Source organism: Patagioenas fasciata, chromosome 4 (assembly GCF_037038585.1).
Source record: "Patagioenas fasciata isolate bPatFas1 chromosome 4, bPatFas1.hap1, whole genome shotgun sequence".
Classification (NCBI taxonomy): Eukaryota; Metazoa; Chordata; class Aves; order Columbiformes; family Columbidae; genus Patagioenas; species Patagioenas fasciata.
In genome coordinates, this window is record NC_092523.1 from 56,199,199 (window position 1) to 56,217,500 (window position 18,302).

The following is an 18,302-nucleotide window of genomic DNA, read 5'->3' on the forward strand; positions in this document are numbered from 1 at the left end:
GCTCAAAGTGAAAACTATGTACTTTTGTGAGGTCCCCATTATATCTAGATTTTCTTTGAAGTTTCATTTAATAGATATCTGCATGTCTGGATTATCTAGAGTAAGCTCACGTTTCCTTCTTTGAGTTCTTTCTGCTTGGGTAGTCCAGTAATGCTATGCCGTTACTATAATTCCGGCTCTAGCACCATCTTTGAAAAGTGATCAGGCATCTCCAAAGTACTCTGGTTAGCCAGATCTGTATCAAACTAACTGCTAAGGAAGAATTATATTTTAATGTCCAGTTATTTAGTAGCAGCAATGGTGTCTGGCTCTTACGCTCTTGTGCCAAATGCAGCCCTGAGGCTGAAAAGATATTAGAACCATGGGGTTTTTAATAGAACAGATAAAGCCAAATTCGGGAGGAAATAAAATAAGTAGGAGTTAATTGCTTTTGTACATCTTTTAGTTCTGTATCATTAAATTGCTGAGTCTTGCCAAGATACATTTGCACCTGGCATTTGCAACTGGCACTCAGGAGACTCACAGAATCACAGAATGTTAGGGATTGGAAGGGACCTCAAAAGATCATCTAGTCCAATCCCCCTGCTGGAGCAGGAACACCTAGATGAGGCTACACAGGAATGTGTCCAGGCCGGTTTTGAATGTCTTCAGAGGAGGAGACTCTACAACCTCCCTGGGCCGCCTGTTCCAGTGCTCTGTCACCCTCACTGTGAAGAAGTTTCTTCTCATATTTAAGTGGAACCTCTTGTGTTCCGCTTTGAACCCATTACCCCTTCTCTTACAACTGGTTGTCACTGAGAAGAGCCTGGCTTCATTCTCGTGATACTCACCCTTTACATATTTATAAACATTAATGAGGTCACCCCTCCGTCTCCTCTGCTCCAAGCTAAAGAGACCCAGCTCCCTCAGCCTTTCCTCATAAGGCAGATGCTACACTCCCTTAATCATCTTTGTTGCTCTGTGCTGGAATCCTCTCCAGCAGTTCCCTGTCCTTCTTGAACTGAGGGGCCCAGAACTGGACAAAATATTCCAGATGTGGACTCACCAGGGCAGAGTAGAGGGGGAGGAGAACCTCTCTCGACCTACTAACCACCCCCCTTCTAATACACCCCAGGATGCCATTGACCTTGGCCACAAGGGCACAGAGCTGGCTCATGGTCATCCTGCTGTCCACCAGGACCCCCAGGTCCCTTTCCCCTACACTGCTCTCCAACAGGTTGTTCCCCAATTTATACTGGAACCTGGAGTTCTTCCTACCCAGATGCAAGACTCTACACTTGCCGTTGTTATATTTCATTAAATTTTTCCCCACCCAACTCTCCAGCCTGTCCAGGCGTCGCTGGATGGCAGCACAGCCTTCTGGTGTGTCAGCCACTCCTCCCAGCTAACAGTGCACTCTGTTCCCTCATCCAAGTAACAGATGAATATATTAAACAATACTGGCCTCAGTACTGACCCTTGACACCCTCCACTAGATACAGGCCTCAAGAAGATTTGAGTTTGATTACAAATGTGGTAGTGGGAGAGATGAAACTTTTAGGTGAGACACTTGTAGATGAGGCAGATACTGGCTTCTGCTTTTTGTTAAGGGCTGCCTAGGGTGGAGTTGTTAAATGTTGATATGATAAAAATGTCCCTCTTCCTGCATACGATTGGGTCTTCACCCATTAAATATCCCTTTATTCCTTTTGTAGCCTGCCATAATTATTCTGTGGGAGATCAGTAACTGTCAAAATATGGTTAAATTAACAATTTTTCCACTCTCCACTATTCCGTAAAAATTATTTTCGTTTGGAGGCTAATTTTTGTTCTTGTCTAAATCTGCAGGAACTTTGAACCACCAATAAGTGTGAAGAGTTCATGTTGACTTAAAAAGAAGCAGATGGAATAAAACAAGTGTTCAGTTTAAAAGTTCCTGGTCTTCCTGCACCCAATTTAAACACTTAATCATTGCTGGCTGTGCAGATGGAAGTTATTACATGTAATCTGTTTTTGTGGCTGCCTGATAAACAGAACAGCATCAGTAATGTGATTATTTTTCTTACTAGTACGCTGTTACGTTTGAATGTGTTCCCTATTTTTCCTTTTTTTTGCATGCTGTATATAGTATTAACATTATAAAGTAGAGTTTCTGCATAGTATGATATCATGCTAGTTTAGACCTTTATTAACATTAATTGCTTTTGAGTTGGGACAAAAATTGTCCAATTGTGGACAAGAAAAGGTGCATAAATTTGAATAAAGGATGTTTAAAATCACTGCAGAAACCTAGCCCTCCCTAATAGCTTTCCTGTGTTTCTTGCTGTGGAGGAAGAGCGGTACAACAACTAGCTGAGAATGACTAGGAAATGCATATATGAAAACCCTTTCTTGAATGCTGGATCTAGTGATACCCTTTCCCTGCAGTCTTTGAAAAGTGATAAGTGAAGGACTTTAGCCAGACAGCATTTCAACTGCTGCCCGGCAGCGTCTTCACATGCAGTAAACTCAATTTGAAACTGGGAATGTGATTTAGTGCTATGTTTCTGAATTCCTTTTTCTCTGTCTCATCTTTGAGATTCCAGGCTTTTTTTCTAACTGTATTACTGCATTTTGTAGTTAAGGTGCAAAATACAGGCAATGTGTTTGTGGTAGCTTGGATACTTGCCATATTTCCTTCCTGCAAAGTAAGCTGAAAGGTGTGATTTAGGAGAAAAACAAAACCAAAGCGATACCTTTGTTCTCCCTTCCAGCAGCCAAAATAGGTTTTTGAACTATTTTGATAAATGGCATTGAAGAGCATATGTCTACATCAAGTTTAAATACAAAGACCTCAGTGAATAATTTTTGATGATGACATTTTTCTTTTCTTCTAAAAATGGTTTTGTGTTTCTGATAAAATGAGGAAATCAGTTGCTCTCAGTTTTCTGTAGCTTTCCTTTATCCTGGAAAAAACAGTTTGATTCTTTCATATGACAGAAGGAAAACTGCTGAGTATGTTGTAACATCTTTTAAAAGAAAGTATTAAGATAAACTAGAATCACCTTCTTTTGCTTAAAAAGGTAAGTGCAGCGTGTTCTATAGTGTCAATAATTGCACACAGAGGCTGCTTAGTGGTTTGCATCCTTTATGCTGCATCTTATGCATGGTTACTGTATTAGTATTTTGGTTACCTTTTGAAAGACAATCATAATGTTTTCATTACCCTTTATTCCCTTATAAAATGGCTACATTGGAGGAAAAGTGTGTGAGGATCACAGGACTAATTGAAACAAAATGTATTCCTTGACCTCTGTTATTCACATCTTATTGCACATCTCACAAACATTTGCATGTAATCCGAATTAGAGATAGATCCAAGCAACAGTATTCAACATTTACCTCATAAACTTTGAAAAACTTAAGCAAGATTTTTGTTTCTCTCAAATCAGCTCTTACAGATTACATTGGAGCTTTTGAGTCCAATGGCTCTCCACCATGAGGAGTAGATCTTCACAAGCATTCAGCCCGGTTTGTGCTCGTAGTAAATGGCTAGGTGTTAAAGGTTACACAGCCTCTGGAGCTGCATGGAAGATGCTCCGTGGAGGAACTGTTTAGAAGTCTACATCTTACTTCCGTGAGCATTGGTTAAGTGGGAGCTGAATTATTTTAAAAGTCTGATTGCAGTAGATGCTGGATGTTGTAAAATTTGGCCTTGGGCATTTTGAAAGAGCTCATCTGTCCTGTACCGTGACCTGATACTGTAATATCTTCCATCAAATAACTCAGAAACATTATTAATTTTGTTGTTTTTTGTTTTCTTAAAGCAATCACCAGTGTTAAAACATGGGCATTGGACAGAGAAGTGTTTCAAAATATCATGAGGGTGACTGCACAAACAAGACAAGAGCAATACAGAAACTTCCTTAGAAGGTAAATAAAATGCTTTTATTTCTCATACTTATTTGGGCCGCTACCCAAGGTACACACAATATTGTGCCTTTTTTGTAGGGAGACAGAGAAAAAAAGAGCTCTTAATGCAGGCCTCAATAGCCTGAATATTTACCTCTCTTATTTTTTTTTTTTTAGGATTCACAAAATAATTTTTCTCATCTTGTTTGGTTTTCTCCTGTATTACAATAAGAAATAGGTATAGATGCTTAACCGCTTTTAAGTAATGGAACAAACATATAGGAAGATTACATGGCTAGAAGTTAAAACAACGTATTAAATAAATAGAGTTAATTAAATCCTCCAACTAGAAGTTAATTTGCTGATGAAGTAGATGAAGGGATATTCTTCTTCCCCTAGAGGCCTGAATATGAGAATGGCATGTCTGTCTTATGAACTAATTCCAACATAGATTACTAGGGAATCTGCAGAGAGTAGAACAATTCTCTTTTCTGCCGGGAGCACTTAGAGATGTACAGTGCTTTTCCCTAGGAAGAACGTCAAATTAGAGGTTCCAAACCATAATTAGCTGATTTTTGTATTTTCTTTCTTTAGTAAAGAATAACCATTCTGATATGGTTTCAAATAGAGATCTCAATCCCAGCTATGCATAGAATGTCTTGTGTATTTTTGCACCTATCGCCATCTTTGATTTCAATAAATACTTACTTGCTGAGCCCCAACAGCTAGCAAGCACTATGATTTCCTAATTTTTACAAGTCCCAGTGCTTAGAATGGGAGGGGCTTTCATTTTTACCAGCAAGTTCACTAGACCATCACTATAGTTGGTTATCTTTTAATATTTGTCCAAGCAGTACTGAAGTTTTTAGCTGATTTTGCAGTCTCTGCAGTGCATGTGAAAATGTATTATTGGATTACTCTAATGCCTTGGTTTTGCAATTAATCACATCTATATGACTGAATTGTGAAAGCAGTCCATGTGCTAACTAGAATTTTTTCCCCCTACTGAAATGCAAACGTGATTTACAAACTGACTAATATTTGCCACATTTCTGTAAGTTGTGGGAGTTCTGTTTATCTAAAACACAAGATGAGAATGCTTGAACCTTCCAAATTAAGATTTGGTTGTATATTTTCTGTTTTGTATAACAATACCAGTTTAGCTAGTTACAAAATGTGGTTGTACAAATTTTATAGATGAGAAGAGACAATGAAAATAAGTCTTAATAAAAACTACTTTTGGAATTTTTTTGTTTTGCATTTCTGTTTTCTGGAAGTGTGTCTCTACTGAAAAACTTACCTGAAGATAAACTAACCAAGATCATGGACTGCTTGGAGGTGGTAAGATACTGTTATTTTTTTTCCTAAATAGTACACAGTAAGCTTTCAAAATAATGAAGAATTATAGAATCATAGAAGGACAAGGAATTACTGGAGAGAGTCCAGCAGAGAGCTACAAAGATGATGAGGGCCATGGAGCATCTTTCTGATGAGGAGAGACTGAGAGAGCTGGATCTGTTCAGCCTGCAGAAGAGAAGGCTGAGAGACGATCTCATCAATGTTTATAAATATCTCAAGGGTGGGTGTTAAGAGGATGGACCAGACTCCTTTCAGTGGTGCCCAACAGGATGAGGGGCAATGGGCACAGATTGAAGCATCGGAAGTTCCATCTAAACATGAGGAGAAAGTTCTTTCCTTTGAGGGTGCCAGAGTACTGGAACAGGTTGCCCAAAGAGGTTGTGGAGTCTCCTTCTCTGGAGACATTCTAAACCCACCTGGACACATTCCTGTGCCATCTGCTCTGGTGAACCTGCTTTACCAGATGGGTTGGAATAGATGATTTCCAGAGGTCCCTTCCAACCCAAACCGTTCTATGAATCATAGGACCATTTTGGTTGGAAGAGACCTGTAAGATCATCGAGTCCATACAAAACAAAAAAACCAACCAAGCTTCTTTTAATGTAATAGTGTTTTTGGAGTGGTCAGAGTGGAATTCCAGGTTGGCAGCATTTAGTGTCATAAAAGTAAGTTATATCTGTGGCATCAAAGTAGTCAAGAAAATAGATAAGAGGATCTGTAATCTATTCTTTGTCAAGATTAAGCACACACTTGCTGTCCAGGTCTCTGGCTCTTTTTTGGTAATCACGCTTTACCTGTTTGCAAAGTAATCATGTAATACTTCCATATACCTTGGACCATACATTGCAAAATGTAAGGGGGAAAAGGCCTTAGGATTTCAACATATGAAACCAGCCAAATACCTGTGTGTCTTAATACTGCATCTGCCAGCAACCTTTGGAGGTAGAGGCTGGATATGTAGTCATAGGTGTGTTATTTGCCAAGAACAACGGTAACCATTCATGCTTTTTGTGTAGGGAAGGTCTGTAGGAGCCCCAGTCTTGGAGCAGTTTTGCAGATGGAGATCAAAAGTTCCTCAGAAAACTGAGAGCCTCAGTCCCAACAAGCTGAAGGAGGCAGAGTGATACATGGCCATAGCACAAGGGGATGAGGAGATTGTGGTGTTGGTTATGTGAAACCACAACTGGCCTTAGCACATCAGTATCCTAAGCAGTGATTTTTTGTGTGTGCCAAGGATTCCTGGAAAGGGAGAACTTTTAGGAAACACTTGGAGGAGAAAAAAATGAGGTGATTGTTTATGAGGAACAGATCACAAAGTTGAAGGTTAGTGTGGAAAAAATGCTTGATTGAAAGTTAAACAATTAGGCAATGAAGGCGGGGTTCCTTAGCAGAGGCAGAAAAGTTGGTGCCTTGGTAGCTTGCAATAGATGATTTAAGGCACTGCCACTGAGGTGTCAAGCCCCAAATTACTTTTGGAAATGGGATTTTGATTTAGAATTCTTTTAAGAGCTTTTGATATTTTTTTCTTCATTTTACCCTGCTTCATAAGGATGACACCAGTGTTAGCATTTTTAAAAATAAATAACGTGCTGCTCCATTAAGATACGTTACATATTGGCTGTCATGCTTTACATAGCGCAATGCTTGCACATTATTATCGGATGCAATATATACACAGGAGATAGGAAGCTAAATGTCAAGGAACATCAAGATGTATTAGGAGCTCTGCATAGTAATCAGAATTTTCAAGTAGGCTAATGATATATTGGATGATATTGTCTCTTTCTTCCCCCCCGCCAACAGGAGTACTACAACAAGGGAGATTATGTTATTCGAGAAGGAGAAGAAGGAAATACCTTCTTTATAATAGCAAAAGGAAAGGTAAGATATTTTAAAACTAATTTATAAATTAACATATGCAAACACCTGTATTTCAAAAGCTATCTTGAGGGATGTGGTCTTCAGTAAAATCTGTGTGGAGAGTTTTTGAGGATGCTGTCAAGTTCACAATACTGTGATAAAAGCCTAGAGCAGCATTTCAGAGATTCAGGTGGCCTAATTTCCATTCACAACGAAGCCATGTTATACTGTTCTAATTATAATGTAATTAAAGTTTGTCCTGAAGCCTCTTGACACTGTAACAGAGATGTAAAAACAGTTTCTTGTAAATGAGATTTGATCTTCTCCTGGATGTTTCAGTGTCTGATGGGCTTGTGAAAGACTTGTGAAATATCTGAGAAATAGTGGAGTCCTAGGTTTAAGGGAGAATGGCATTCTAGGTGACTCAGTCAGAGTCTATTCCTTTCATTTTTTAGTCCCAGAGGAGTGAGGCATCAGCCTTTATCCATCGGCTGTTACATTGGAGGCCAATTCTAAAGAATAAAAGCAGAATTTTCATCAATAAATGTCTACTAGGGGTTTCCAAAAATATCTTTCCAAAATGTCTCTATCTGGAGACGTTCTGGTTTGTTTTTTGCTAATGGGTGTGGGCATCAGCAGAATGTGTGCTGGTGTGGAGGTTCATCAGTAGCGGCTGTGTATGATGACTGTCCATCACTAATGGACCTTTTCTGAAGAATCGAATTAGGCCATTTGGCAATCCATACATCAGTATGAGCCGAGACTTACTTTTTTAAAAAAAAGAATGCAGTTATATTTTTGAACAAAGAAATTAATTTAAAACAGTAAAATGCTGTTTGAGGAACTAATGAATATAATTTTATTTTATTTTTATTAAACTAAAATGGTGTTCAAGTACGTGGAGTGTGATTTAAATATTTTAAAAATACATGCACATATAAAACTCTTTTGTAAATTCTGTGGGCTGATTTATTTGTAAAGACGGAAATGTTAGTTAATGTTTCTGGGGGCTATCTGTTTAGCTGAGAAGACAAAAAGCTTATATGGTGCCCGCCCACTGTGGGACTGAAGTATTTTTCAGTTTTTCATTAAAGTGCAATTTATTTTTCTCTTTTTAAAAGGTGTAAGGAGAAAATTATGGGGGTGGGCAATAATGAATATATCTATTTTTCCATCTCTTAGCAAAAACAAGGGTGCTGTTGAGATGTTTGATGGTTTTAATTTTTGAGAGGAGAGAGTAATTATATATATTTGTATCTCCTTCCTGTAGCATTGCTGAGTTTTAGGCTTTTATGAAATACACAGAGAGGAAGAGGAAAACATGTAATACTTTTAAACTTACCTTGCTAAATTTTTGTTCTTTTTCTTTCCAGGTGATAGTTACGCAGAGTACTGCAGATCACGTGCAGCCTCAGGTGATTAAAAATCTGCATAAAGGAGATTACTTCGGAGAAAAGGCTCTTATTAGGTTAGTTCTCATTGTCTGAGTCATGATGTATAGTGTTTCAATTGTGAGCTGTTACTGTGTGTCAGATTATGCACCTCCTGGTTCTTTGAATATAATGATTGTTTTGATGGTGAGGTCAGCAGATGAAGGCAATGGCTGAATTTGTCTTAATGTTTTGGGTTTTGCAGAGAGCACTTGAAAGTATACACTGTCATCTACCTTTGGTTTTCCGTGAAAAAGTCGAATGCTGGCCCTCTCTGCATTGTTGCTGATTGTTTATATTTCAGTAAAAACTGTGAGGAAAAGTTGTGCCAGGCTCTGTGTGACTCATGACATGGACAATTTCCACAAGTTCCATCATTACTGAACTGAGCTGTTGTTTCTGTGCCAGTGCCCATGATAGCAAGAAACAGAGGAGTACAGAGAATACGTGACAAGTAGCTCATATAACACATATTGATTTGGGTGATTGAGTAGGGATTGTTTGGTCTCTGGAATCTTTTCTATCTGAAGACCATTTCAGAAATTAGTAGTAAATCCTGACGTAATGCTAATTACATCTCATCCTAATTTCTTGGAAGGTTGCTAAAGACAGTCATGATCCAAACCCGACTGAAACTGGAAAAAATACTGTGCTAGACAATAGTAACAACCAGTAAAATGCTGTAGTTGTGTATGTGGTTCAGCAATATTAATCCAGATATGGTCTGGAGAGATCTTTGAGGAGTTTCACCTGTAGCAGCTGTGACCTTCCATGAGTACAGTGTGATGTACTTTGAGGATTTTGGTGTGCTTCTGAATTCTTCTGATCTGTTTCAATTCTTAGTGACGACGTCAGATCAGCAAACGTTATTGCAGATGAATACAATGTGGAGTGCCTCGTTATAGATAGAGAGTAAGTATCACACTATGATTTAATGAAAGACTTGCATCCTCTTTTGGTAAATCAGCGCTAAGATGTGACTTTACTGTCGTCACAACCATAACATTTTCTTAAGTGAATACAGAAGGAGTGGTTATGCTTTTAGAACACTGATTTGTGGCCGTGCTTTAGACAAAGACCTGATGAAGAGGGACTGACAGACAGTGCGGGAGCACAGAAGCTTAAGAGTAGTTCTGAGTTATTCTTTTCTTTCTCTCCTTGTGATGGTGATGCTTCACATTTGTTAAGTGCTGTTCAGTGGCTCAGGGAACAACATAAGCCCCTGCATGTCCCCTGGTTTTGAGATGTCCGTTTGTCAAGGGGGACATGCAACCACATTCCTAGTTTTGTCAGGTAGAGGCCAGTTGTACACTTCTTAAAGTGGAAAAAATGAAACAGAGGTAAGACATCAGAAAGGAAGCTCCAAGTGGAAAGTGAAACAGCAAACCTGTGTTTCTCAGGGCTGGCCGTAAGGATGCTTACTTGGAATGTGGACAGCCACCATCCTTTTCTTTGCTGAATCCCAAGGGGTCTCCTGCTGAGGGCTGAGAATCTACCCCAGCCCAGGAAATGGCATCTTGGGCTGTGAATGCATTTTCCTCTTCTCTTCTTTAGCTTGTTTAAATAGGTTGCAGAGAAACATGCCAGAAGCTGGTATGTTCTTCCCACGGTGGTGTTACTCAGCTGTTACTCACTGGAGAAGTAGAAGAGGCGATCTCAATCTCTTTGGCACTGTGTACCAAGGGCTCTATCCATTGGAAGTGAAGAACTGATAGCCTGGACTCATGCCAACCTGGTTCCTGTGGTTGGGATGGTGGAACCACACTCAATAACCATAATGCATGTGGAAGGCAAAGTACACCCAACCTGCTCTGAATTATTTAAACATAACATGAAATTAGCTGGGGAAATCAGGCACTCTGTCCCCCTACCCTCTGGTAAACCAAATTTGGTACTTCAGCTGGTAACCTCCTCAAAGCTCTTAAAATTTATATTGTCAAAGTGACAGTGTAAAGCTTGGTCTGGGTCGTGACTTAGAGGCAAAGTAGAGCCTTGGTGCAGCAGCATAGATCATGATTTCTTTCTCTTCCCACAGTACGTCCAGTTGTTTATACTGTTTCATGTATGTTTTTAGGACATTTAATCAAACTGTTGGAACTTACGAGGAGCTCCAAACTTACCTTGAAGGTTATGTGGCTAATCTGGCCCGGGCCGATGAAAAGCGACATGCAAAGTAAGTCAGATAATTTTTTTTGCATGTCTTTAGTGGGTAATCATAAAAAAGAGTGACAGATATGTAGCTAAAATCATGGACCCCCCTGAAGTGATAGTAATCACTCTAATAAAACTGTCCAGATATGCTTATAAAGTCCAATAAATCTTCTTTTCTGAAACAAAAATAACATAGAATTTCAATATATTGACTTGCAACTAAGAATTCACTCCATCTCAATAAAAGTGAGCACATAAAAGAAATGAAAGTGTGCTTAAATAATTATTTGTATTTTTATGGTAAATTCTTTGACTGGTAAAACCCCTAAAGGTCAATTTTAACTCCTGACTGAGTTAATGAAATTGTATTACTATCCAAAAGAGTAATTGCCATTTCAAACAGGAATAAGCAGATGTAAAAGAAACAGTGTATTTTTAGTACTTCAGTGTAACATTAGGAGTTTGCTTTTAGCTGTGGACCATACTACAGTTTATCTGCTTCTGTTTTCAACCTAGGCATCCTTGGAATATTAGCAGACTATGTTTTTCTTGCATGTACAAATACAGCTGCATTTCTCTGTCCAGTCCTTCTACTGGAACAGTTACACAGTACTTCAGAAATTGCTTCTCCAACTTGAAGTGCCCAAAGTTTTGCAGCTGACTACATAATTAGGAACCTCACTATGGATCAGCTCTTGCTAAAAATACCATTGACTGTACGCGGTGAACTTCAGTAGAATTTCACTTCTAATTTACTTCCATAGGATGTCATGAAAAGAAAGTGCTTCTGCATAAAATAAAAATAAGATTTTGTTAGCAAATAAGAGGCTTTTTATTTTTTGTAGGAGTATTAGAGTACTGTGATACAGGTTGCTGGCAAGGAAAGCACTAACCTATGTTAATTTTCTTAATGCAGAAGAAGATCCTTCTGTGGACAGTCAACCAAAGAGGTGTCTTTGGAGATGATAGAACTGAAGGAAAAAGTAGCCCAGTTCCCTCCTTCCCCATTCCAGAATTTAGAAGTTGTCACAACTCTGGGTGTTGGTGGGTTCGGAAGGGTTGAGCTTGTAAGAGTCTGTTTTAAACATATTCAAGTAGTTCTCTGTCTTAAATGAATGATTTAACCGCAGTAAAGCGTGAAGGACTTTAATATTAATGCTGCATGCTTGTGCCTCTCAGGCAGAGGTAATTTTATATAAAGCAATACATAGGAAAATATATTTTCAGGACTTGATGCTCAAAGAAACAAATCCATTCCTATGTGACTTTATCTCCTGCTGTTAAAGTATCTTCCTGGTCACTAGGCGTATATAAATCAGTTTTGTGCATATGGACTTTACAGATGTGCCTACCTGCATCATGTTCTCAGAACTGCAGACCCTTTCCTGAGGTTCTGCATGGACCTGAAGTAATCTCTGGCATCACATGGTCTGTGGTGTTAGAATTGCTTCGCTATCGTGCACAGCAACTATAACTAGTGTAATCTGTTTGTGAACTGTGTTGACTTCAAAATTTCCAACAATTTGTAATGGCTCTTTTGAGTCATATTCAGTAGCATGAACAGCTGTGTTCTGGCATGCGAAGAGCCTGATTAGACTAAGGTCTTAAATTCCACTCTCCTCTGACTGAGTCGCAAACATCGGAAGAAAACGTGAACACTGCTTGTGCGGGCTGCTGAAGGTAATGGTAAATTAAAGAAGACTACTTGATTTTAGTGAAGTCAATAATCCTTCACAGTAGTTAGATCATCAATTGTTTTATTCCGATGCATGCTTCACAAAACGAATTGCCACATGGGCTGTCTGTCAGCTTGGAAATTCTACAGCATCATCTGAATTTAAATTGAATTCTCAACCATCCGTAGAACACTGATAGCTGCTTCCTTTGTTTCCAGGAAACCCTGTTTTTACTTCCATCTTTTTATTGCACACTGGATAATATTTCAGTATAATGTGAAGTCATTTGTAAACATTCTTCATAATCTACTTCTGCTTTTTCTTCTTTTGTATTATGCTAATGTTTAGAAATCTTAAATTGAAATTAGGACCAGTTATGGTATAAATTCATGGTAAAATATAGTACAATCTTGACTTAAAACCACACAGAACAGTTCAACATAGAATCTGGAATTTGTTCCTTGTTAGAGTCATCGATTTCAGTCCTGTGCTGCCTTGAAACAGATGGATATCAGTGTACCTATTGAGAACAGATTGATAAAATATCCTTTCTTTGCCTCACATGTACTCTTCATTTTTATTCACAGGTTAAAGTGAAAAATGAGAATGTGGCTTTTGCTATGAAGTGTATAAAGAAGAAACATGTAGTGGACACTAAACAACAAGAGCATATCTATTCTGAGAAGAAAATCCTCGAGCAGATATGTTCTCCATTCATTGTGAAGTAAGTTGACCATAAGGTTTCCTTGAAAGTTGACTCCCTGTTGACTGACTGGACAGCCTAATTAAGAATGAGGTTGGGCATATATGAGTTCCGAAGAAGAGACATTTGTGAGTCTCGTGGGTTTTTTTTACTTTTCCTAAATTGCTGCTGTTTGTCTCCACAGACTATATCGCACGTTCAAGGACAGTAAGTACGTGTACATGCTGCTGGAGGCTTGCCTTGGAGGGGAATTGTGGAGCTTACTGAGAGACAGGTAGCAGCAAACGGAGCAGAACCTTTGTCCTTTAAAATTGCCAATCAACTCCATATGCAAGAAATGCAAGAAAGCTGTTAATATTCTGAGTGTTATATGTTATCTGGTTAATGAGCGAAGCATTTTTAGAAGTCAGTTGTCTGCAAGGATAGTAATTATTTTTGTTCCAGGGGCAGCTTTGATGAAGTCACTACCAAGTTCTGTGTTGGGTGTGTGACAGAGGCTTTTGACTATCTACATCACATAGGAATTATCTACAGAGACCTGAAGCCAGAAAATCTAATTTTGGATGCTGAAGGATATATAAAACTGGTAAGATGTAATCCTTTTCTAATAGAATCCTTTTGTGCCTGTATCCTGTTTCCTTGGAGGGAGATGTAAATAGACAGCATGTAATTATAGTACTGGGATCCTGAAGTTTAATAACCCTTACACTTGAGTAGAAAAGAGGGCAAGCTACTCGTTGCCCATTGAGAGACAAAGCCATTGCAAAGCCATTGCAAGCCACGGACAAAATGGGAATTTGCAGCTTCCCACTGTGAGTGTGAAAAGTGCGAAGAGAAAACCATTCAGAGAGCCTGAAACATCCACTCTGAGGATAATAAGCAACCTACCATTTTTCGTGGGCTGTAAATCTCGTGTCTTCAAGGAAAGCCTCACTTCTGTTCCTGGCAAAGTCATGGAGAAGTTTGTTCTGGGAGTTACTGAAAAACATCTGAACGACAGCACAGTCATTGGTCCCAGCCAGCATGGGTTCCTGAGGGGAAAGTCTTGCCTGACCAACCTGATTTCGTTCTATGACAAGATTACCCATCTAGTTGACCGAGGGAAGCCTGTCAATGTGGTCTTTTTGGATTTCAGTAAAGCCTTTGTTACTCTCTCTCACAGTATCCTCTTCGACAAGATGTCCAGCATACAGCTGGGTAAACACACAATGCAGTGGCTGACGGGCCAAGCTCAAAGGGTTCTAGTAAATGGGATTATGTTGGGCTGGCGACCAGTCACTAGTGGGGTGCTGCAGGGATCCATCTTAGGGCCAGCACTCTTCAATGTCTTTATAAATTACTTAGTCTCAGGACTTGAGGGATTGCTTAATGAGTTTGCTGATGACACAAAACTGGGGGGAGCTGTCGACACTCTTGATGGCAGAGACGCCCTGCAGAGGGATCTGAACAAATCGGAGAACTGGCCAATCACCAACCACATGAAGTTCAACAAGAGCAAGTGCTGAATTTTGCACCTGGGACATGGCAACCCTGGCTGTACATACAGACTGGGGGACAAGATGCTGGAAGGCAGCTCCACGGAGAAGGATCTGGGGGTTCTGGTCAATGGCAAGTTGAACATGAGCCAACAGTTGTGTCCTGGCAGCCAAGAGGGCCAACATGTCCCAGGGTGCATCAGGCACAGCATTGCCAGCCAGGCGAGGGAGGTGATTGTCCTGCTCTTCTCTGCATCGGTATGGCCTCACCTGGAGCACTGTGTGCAGCTCTGGACACCACAGGATAAAAAGATATTAAGCTACTGGACAGTGTCCAGAAGAGGGCTAAGAAGTTGCTGAAGGGTTTGGAGAGGAAGCTGTATGAGGAGCGGCTGAAATCACTTGGTTTGTTCAGCCTGGAGGAGGCTCAGGGGAGACCTCATGGCGGCTACAGCTTCCTCACAACGGAAGAAGGAAGGGCAGGTGCCAAACTCTACTCTTTGGTGACCAATGACAGAACCCCAGGGAATGGCAGGAAGATGTGCCAGGGGAGGTTTAGGTTGGACATTAGGAAAAGGTTCTTCACCCAGAGGGTGGTGGAGCGCTGGAACAGGCTCCCCAGGGAGGTGTCGCAGCCCCAACCCTGACAGTGTTCAAGAAGAGACTGGACAACGCTCTCAGACACACGGTGTGAACTGTGGGGTTGTCATATGCAGGGACAGGAGTTGAACTCGATCCTTGTGGGTCCCTTCCAGCTCAGGACATTCTATGACAAAACATGGTTGTTCTATCCAGAAAGAAAATAATTTGGGAAATTACTTGTAAGAATAAATGGGTCTGTTCTACAACACTGTGTAATTGTTTTCACTGAAACTGGAAAGTATGAGATGAGAAAGCAATAAAGATCTTAAGGCTTTGCAGTGCAAAACACCTCTGCATTATGCAGTATATGTTGATTTTGGTCAGGTTGATTTTGGATTTGCAAAGAAGATCGGATCAGGGCAGAAAACTTGGACATTTTGTGGAACCCCTGAGTATGTTGCCCCTGAAGTCATTCTGAGTAAAGGCCATGACTTCAGCGTGGATTTTTGGTCCCTTGGAATTCTTGTGTATGAACTCCTTACTGGCAGGTAAGTGCTTCCCACTCCAAGTTCTTACCTTGTTTGTTTGGTTTTAGAAATGTTTTAAAGGCTATTTTAAAAAATAAACAGGTAGTTGTTTTTCCCATCAGTAAGCAGGAATGACTTGCAAAATGATACTTGGTTTTGCCTCTTACACTTGTCTTCAATCATTTCAGAAACACCACAGTCAAAGTGGGGGCCATACTCTCAATTCTAGTTTATCCATCCAAGGAAAGGGCCAGACACGGGCTCTAAGTGGCTGTTGTGGAGCTCTTTTGACTAATGATGGTGTTTCCTGGGAGGAGCAGCTGATTTCAGGCTGTTCTCCACTTTAGTGAGTGATAGGGTACAGGGGGGTGGGTGAACTGTAAGCAGGGCTCTTTCTTTGCCACCATGCACAGCTCTTTGTGAATGCTCAATAGCAGTACAACATGGAACCTCCTCTGAGTTAGGCTAGAGGCAGAACTGGCTTATAGGGTCAAATATGATCATGCATTTTCCCTAGTACATACAGGTAGTTTCTCAACTTCAAACCTTTGTAATGTCTTAAACAGGCTGAAAGGGTGAAGGTTGTAAAACTAGGAAGGTGGGCTCTTTTTTCCATATTCTTAAATGTTTGCTTTGATGAGAAAGGGATGAATCTGCTCTTGCTGGCCATTCCACTTGACAGCATTGCTTTCTTTTTCTAGTCCACCATTCTCTGGGGCTGATCAAATGATGACATATAATTTGATTCTCAAAGGCATTGAAAAGCTTGATTTTCCTAAAACAATCACAAGACGACCTGAGGATTTGATCCGCAGACTCTGCAGGTAGGAGGGGCAGTTTGTGCAGAGCCTTGGTGTAGATAGATTGAGCTATTTAAGATCCCAATTAGAGTGCTGGATTTCTGACAACTTCATGTGAAGTTATTATGCCTAGCATGGTCTATTCTGACTATATTCAGTACGCATGCGTGCCTCTGAGTGTGTGTCACACGTCTTAGTCTGCAGAAATATCCACAAATGCAGTCTCTGGGTCTTCTCTGTAGCTGTGAATTTTTCCTGAAACAGATCTTAGGGAAAACCTAATAAGTGTGGGCTGAGGAAACAGGAAAAGAATTTAATTTTATTACTGAGAACAATGTTATTAAAAAATGCTTCCAAAATTACTTAGGGTTCCGAAATTACTTAGGTGTATAGCTCCTATGGAAAGTGTAGTGCACTTAAAGGCTGATTTAAACCCACCTCAAAATGTGCAAAAAGGTGATTTTTCAAAAGGGACGGCATGACTCGGAAGTATTAGTGCATAGCAGCGTGCAGAACCTGGGGCTGGTGACACTGCAGACTTCGACCTCCCAGCTTCAGTGGGATTTCATCCATGGCACTAAGAATGGTATATGCTGTGTTTCTGCAGCAGGTTTGAAACGGTCTTTGTATCTGCAAATTTTGGTCTGCCTCCTTTTGCAACTCATGGCCAGACCTGCTGGCTGAGAAGAAAAAAGGCATGCAACTGAAATTCTAACGGTTGATTTCCCCCTGCTGCCTCTCACAGCTGAGTGACACTTCCTTGGCTTCCTGAAAGGTTTCTCCATCCTCGAAAGAGGAGCAGTGAGCAACACCTCATTATGTCTCCTTATGAGACCACATGTTGTATGCAAGCTCTGTCCCTTTGCAACTGTTAAATACGAACAGTTAGGACATATAAATGCTCTAAAAAAAAAAAAAAAATTTAAAAATTCTTATCCTTAGTATTTTTCTCTTAAGGCAAAACCCTACAGAAAGATTAGGCAATCTGAGGAATGGAATTAATGACATCAAGAAACACAGGTAAGTGAAATAGACTTCCAAGAAGGAAATTTGATTCTTAATGTGAAAATGGTTTTAATGTTGTAGAACCCAGTCTGGTAAACCCATAAAGCTCCAGGCACTTCCAGGCAGATTGCATGAGAGAGGTGGCTGTTGCTATTGAGTATATTTGCAACTACAGCAAACAACAATAGAAAAATAAATCCTCAGCGTGATTAGCTAGAAACATCTTATTGTTTACTGGTTTTGTTGCAGGTTGCTCCAGTAAAAGTTTTATTCAGTTCTCAGATAAGTCAATGCCCGTTCAGCATCTGTCCTTTCAGAGCATCCAACTCCTTGATCTAAAACCAAACAGTTGCTGTTTAAGAATGGTAGTCAGGGTGGAATTCCAAGGGGACACCTAAGTGGCTGTGTTTATGCATATGTATGCATTAACCTGCCTGTTACTTTGGCACTTCTGCACAGAGGAGTAGCAATGTATCTGGTGGTTCTTGAACTTCTCCTGCTCCCTCGTATGGCAATGACAGTGCCCAGGTTTCCTCCTTTTAACAACCGCATTGTCACGTGAACAGAAATTGTCATGAAAAAATGCCTTATAGCCCTTGTTTGCATGTTTTTCAGCTGTTAATAATATAATGACAAAAAATAGTATGTCCTTCTCTCTTGATCTCTCTCTCTCTCCCTGTCTCGCATTTCTTTATAACCAGGTGGTTGAGTGGTTTTAACTGGGATGGTCTGAAAGTGAAGAAATTAACATCGCCTTTAAAAAGAGAGGTACTGGTTTTGGCTTTCAATATCATAATGCTTTACTAATATAAAGGTGCTTGGCCACAAAGAAACAACTGACAACGAGAGCAAAATTTCCTGAAG

General features: G+C 40.0%; 1 protein-coding gene across 7 annotated transcripts in view; it reads left to right on the forward strand.

The window, feature by feature from the left end:
* PRKG2 (protein kinase cGMP-dependent 2) overlaps positions 1-18,302 on the forward strand; it is a 49,999-nt gene that overhangs the window by 29,860 nt on the left and 1,837 nt on the right. For 5 of the 7 annotated variants that reach the window (XM_071807932.1, XM_065836560.2, XM_071807933.1 and 2 more), the window contains 14 exons: positions 3,786-3,891; positions 5,148-5,211; positions 7,033-7,110; positions 8,463-8,557; positions 9,363-9,431; positions 10,594-10,692; positions 11,587-11,737; positions 12,934-13,070; positions 13,234-13,323; positions 13,494-13,635; positions 15,491-15,654; positions 16,335-16,457; positions 17,391-17,453; positions 18,140-18,206. In XM_071807932.1, the coding sequence (XP_071664033.1) occupies positions 3,786-3,891; positions 5,148-5,211; positions 7,033-7,110; positions 8,463-8,557; positions 9,363-9,431; positions 10,594-10,692; positions 11,587-11,737; positions 12,934-13,070; positions 13,234-13,323; positions 13,494-13,635; positions 15,491-15,654; positions 16,335-16,457; positions 17,391-17,453; positions 18,140-18,206 (1,448 nt within the window). Of the gene's footprint in view, position 1; positions 3,596-3,785; positions 3,892-5,147; positions 5,212-7,032; positions 7,111-8,462; positions 8,558-9,362; positions 9,432-10,593; positions 10,693-11,586; positions 11,738-11,785; positions 12,351-12,933; positions 13,071-13,233; positions 13,324-13,493; positions 13,636-15,490; positions 15,655-16,334; positions 16,458-17,390; positions 17,454-18,139; positions 18,207-18,302 lie in introns of those variants that run through there. The other 2 variants (XM_071807935.1, XM_071807936.1) reach the window with 2 other exon arrangements.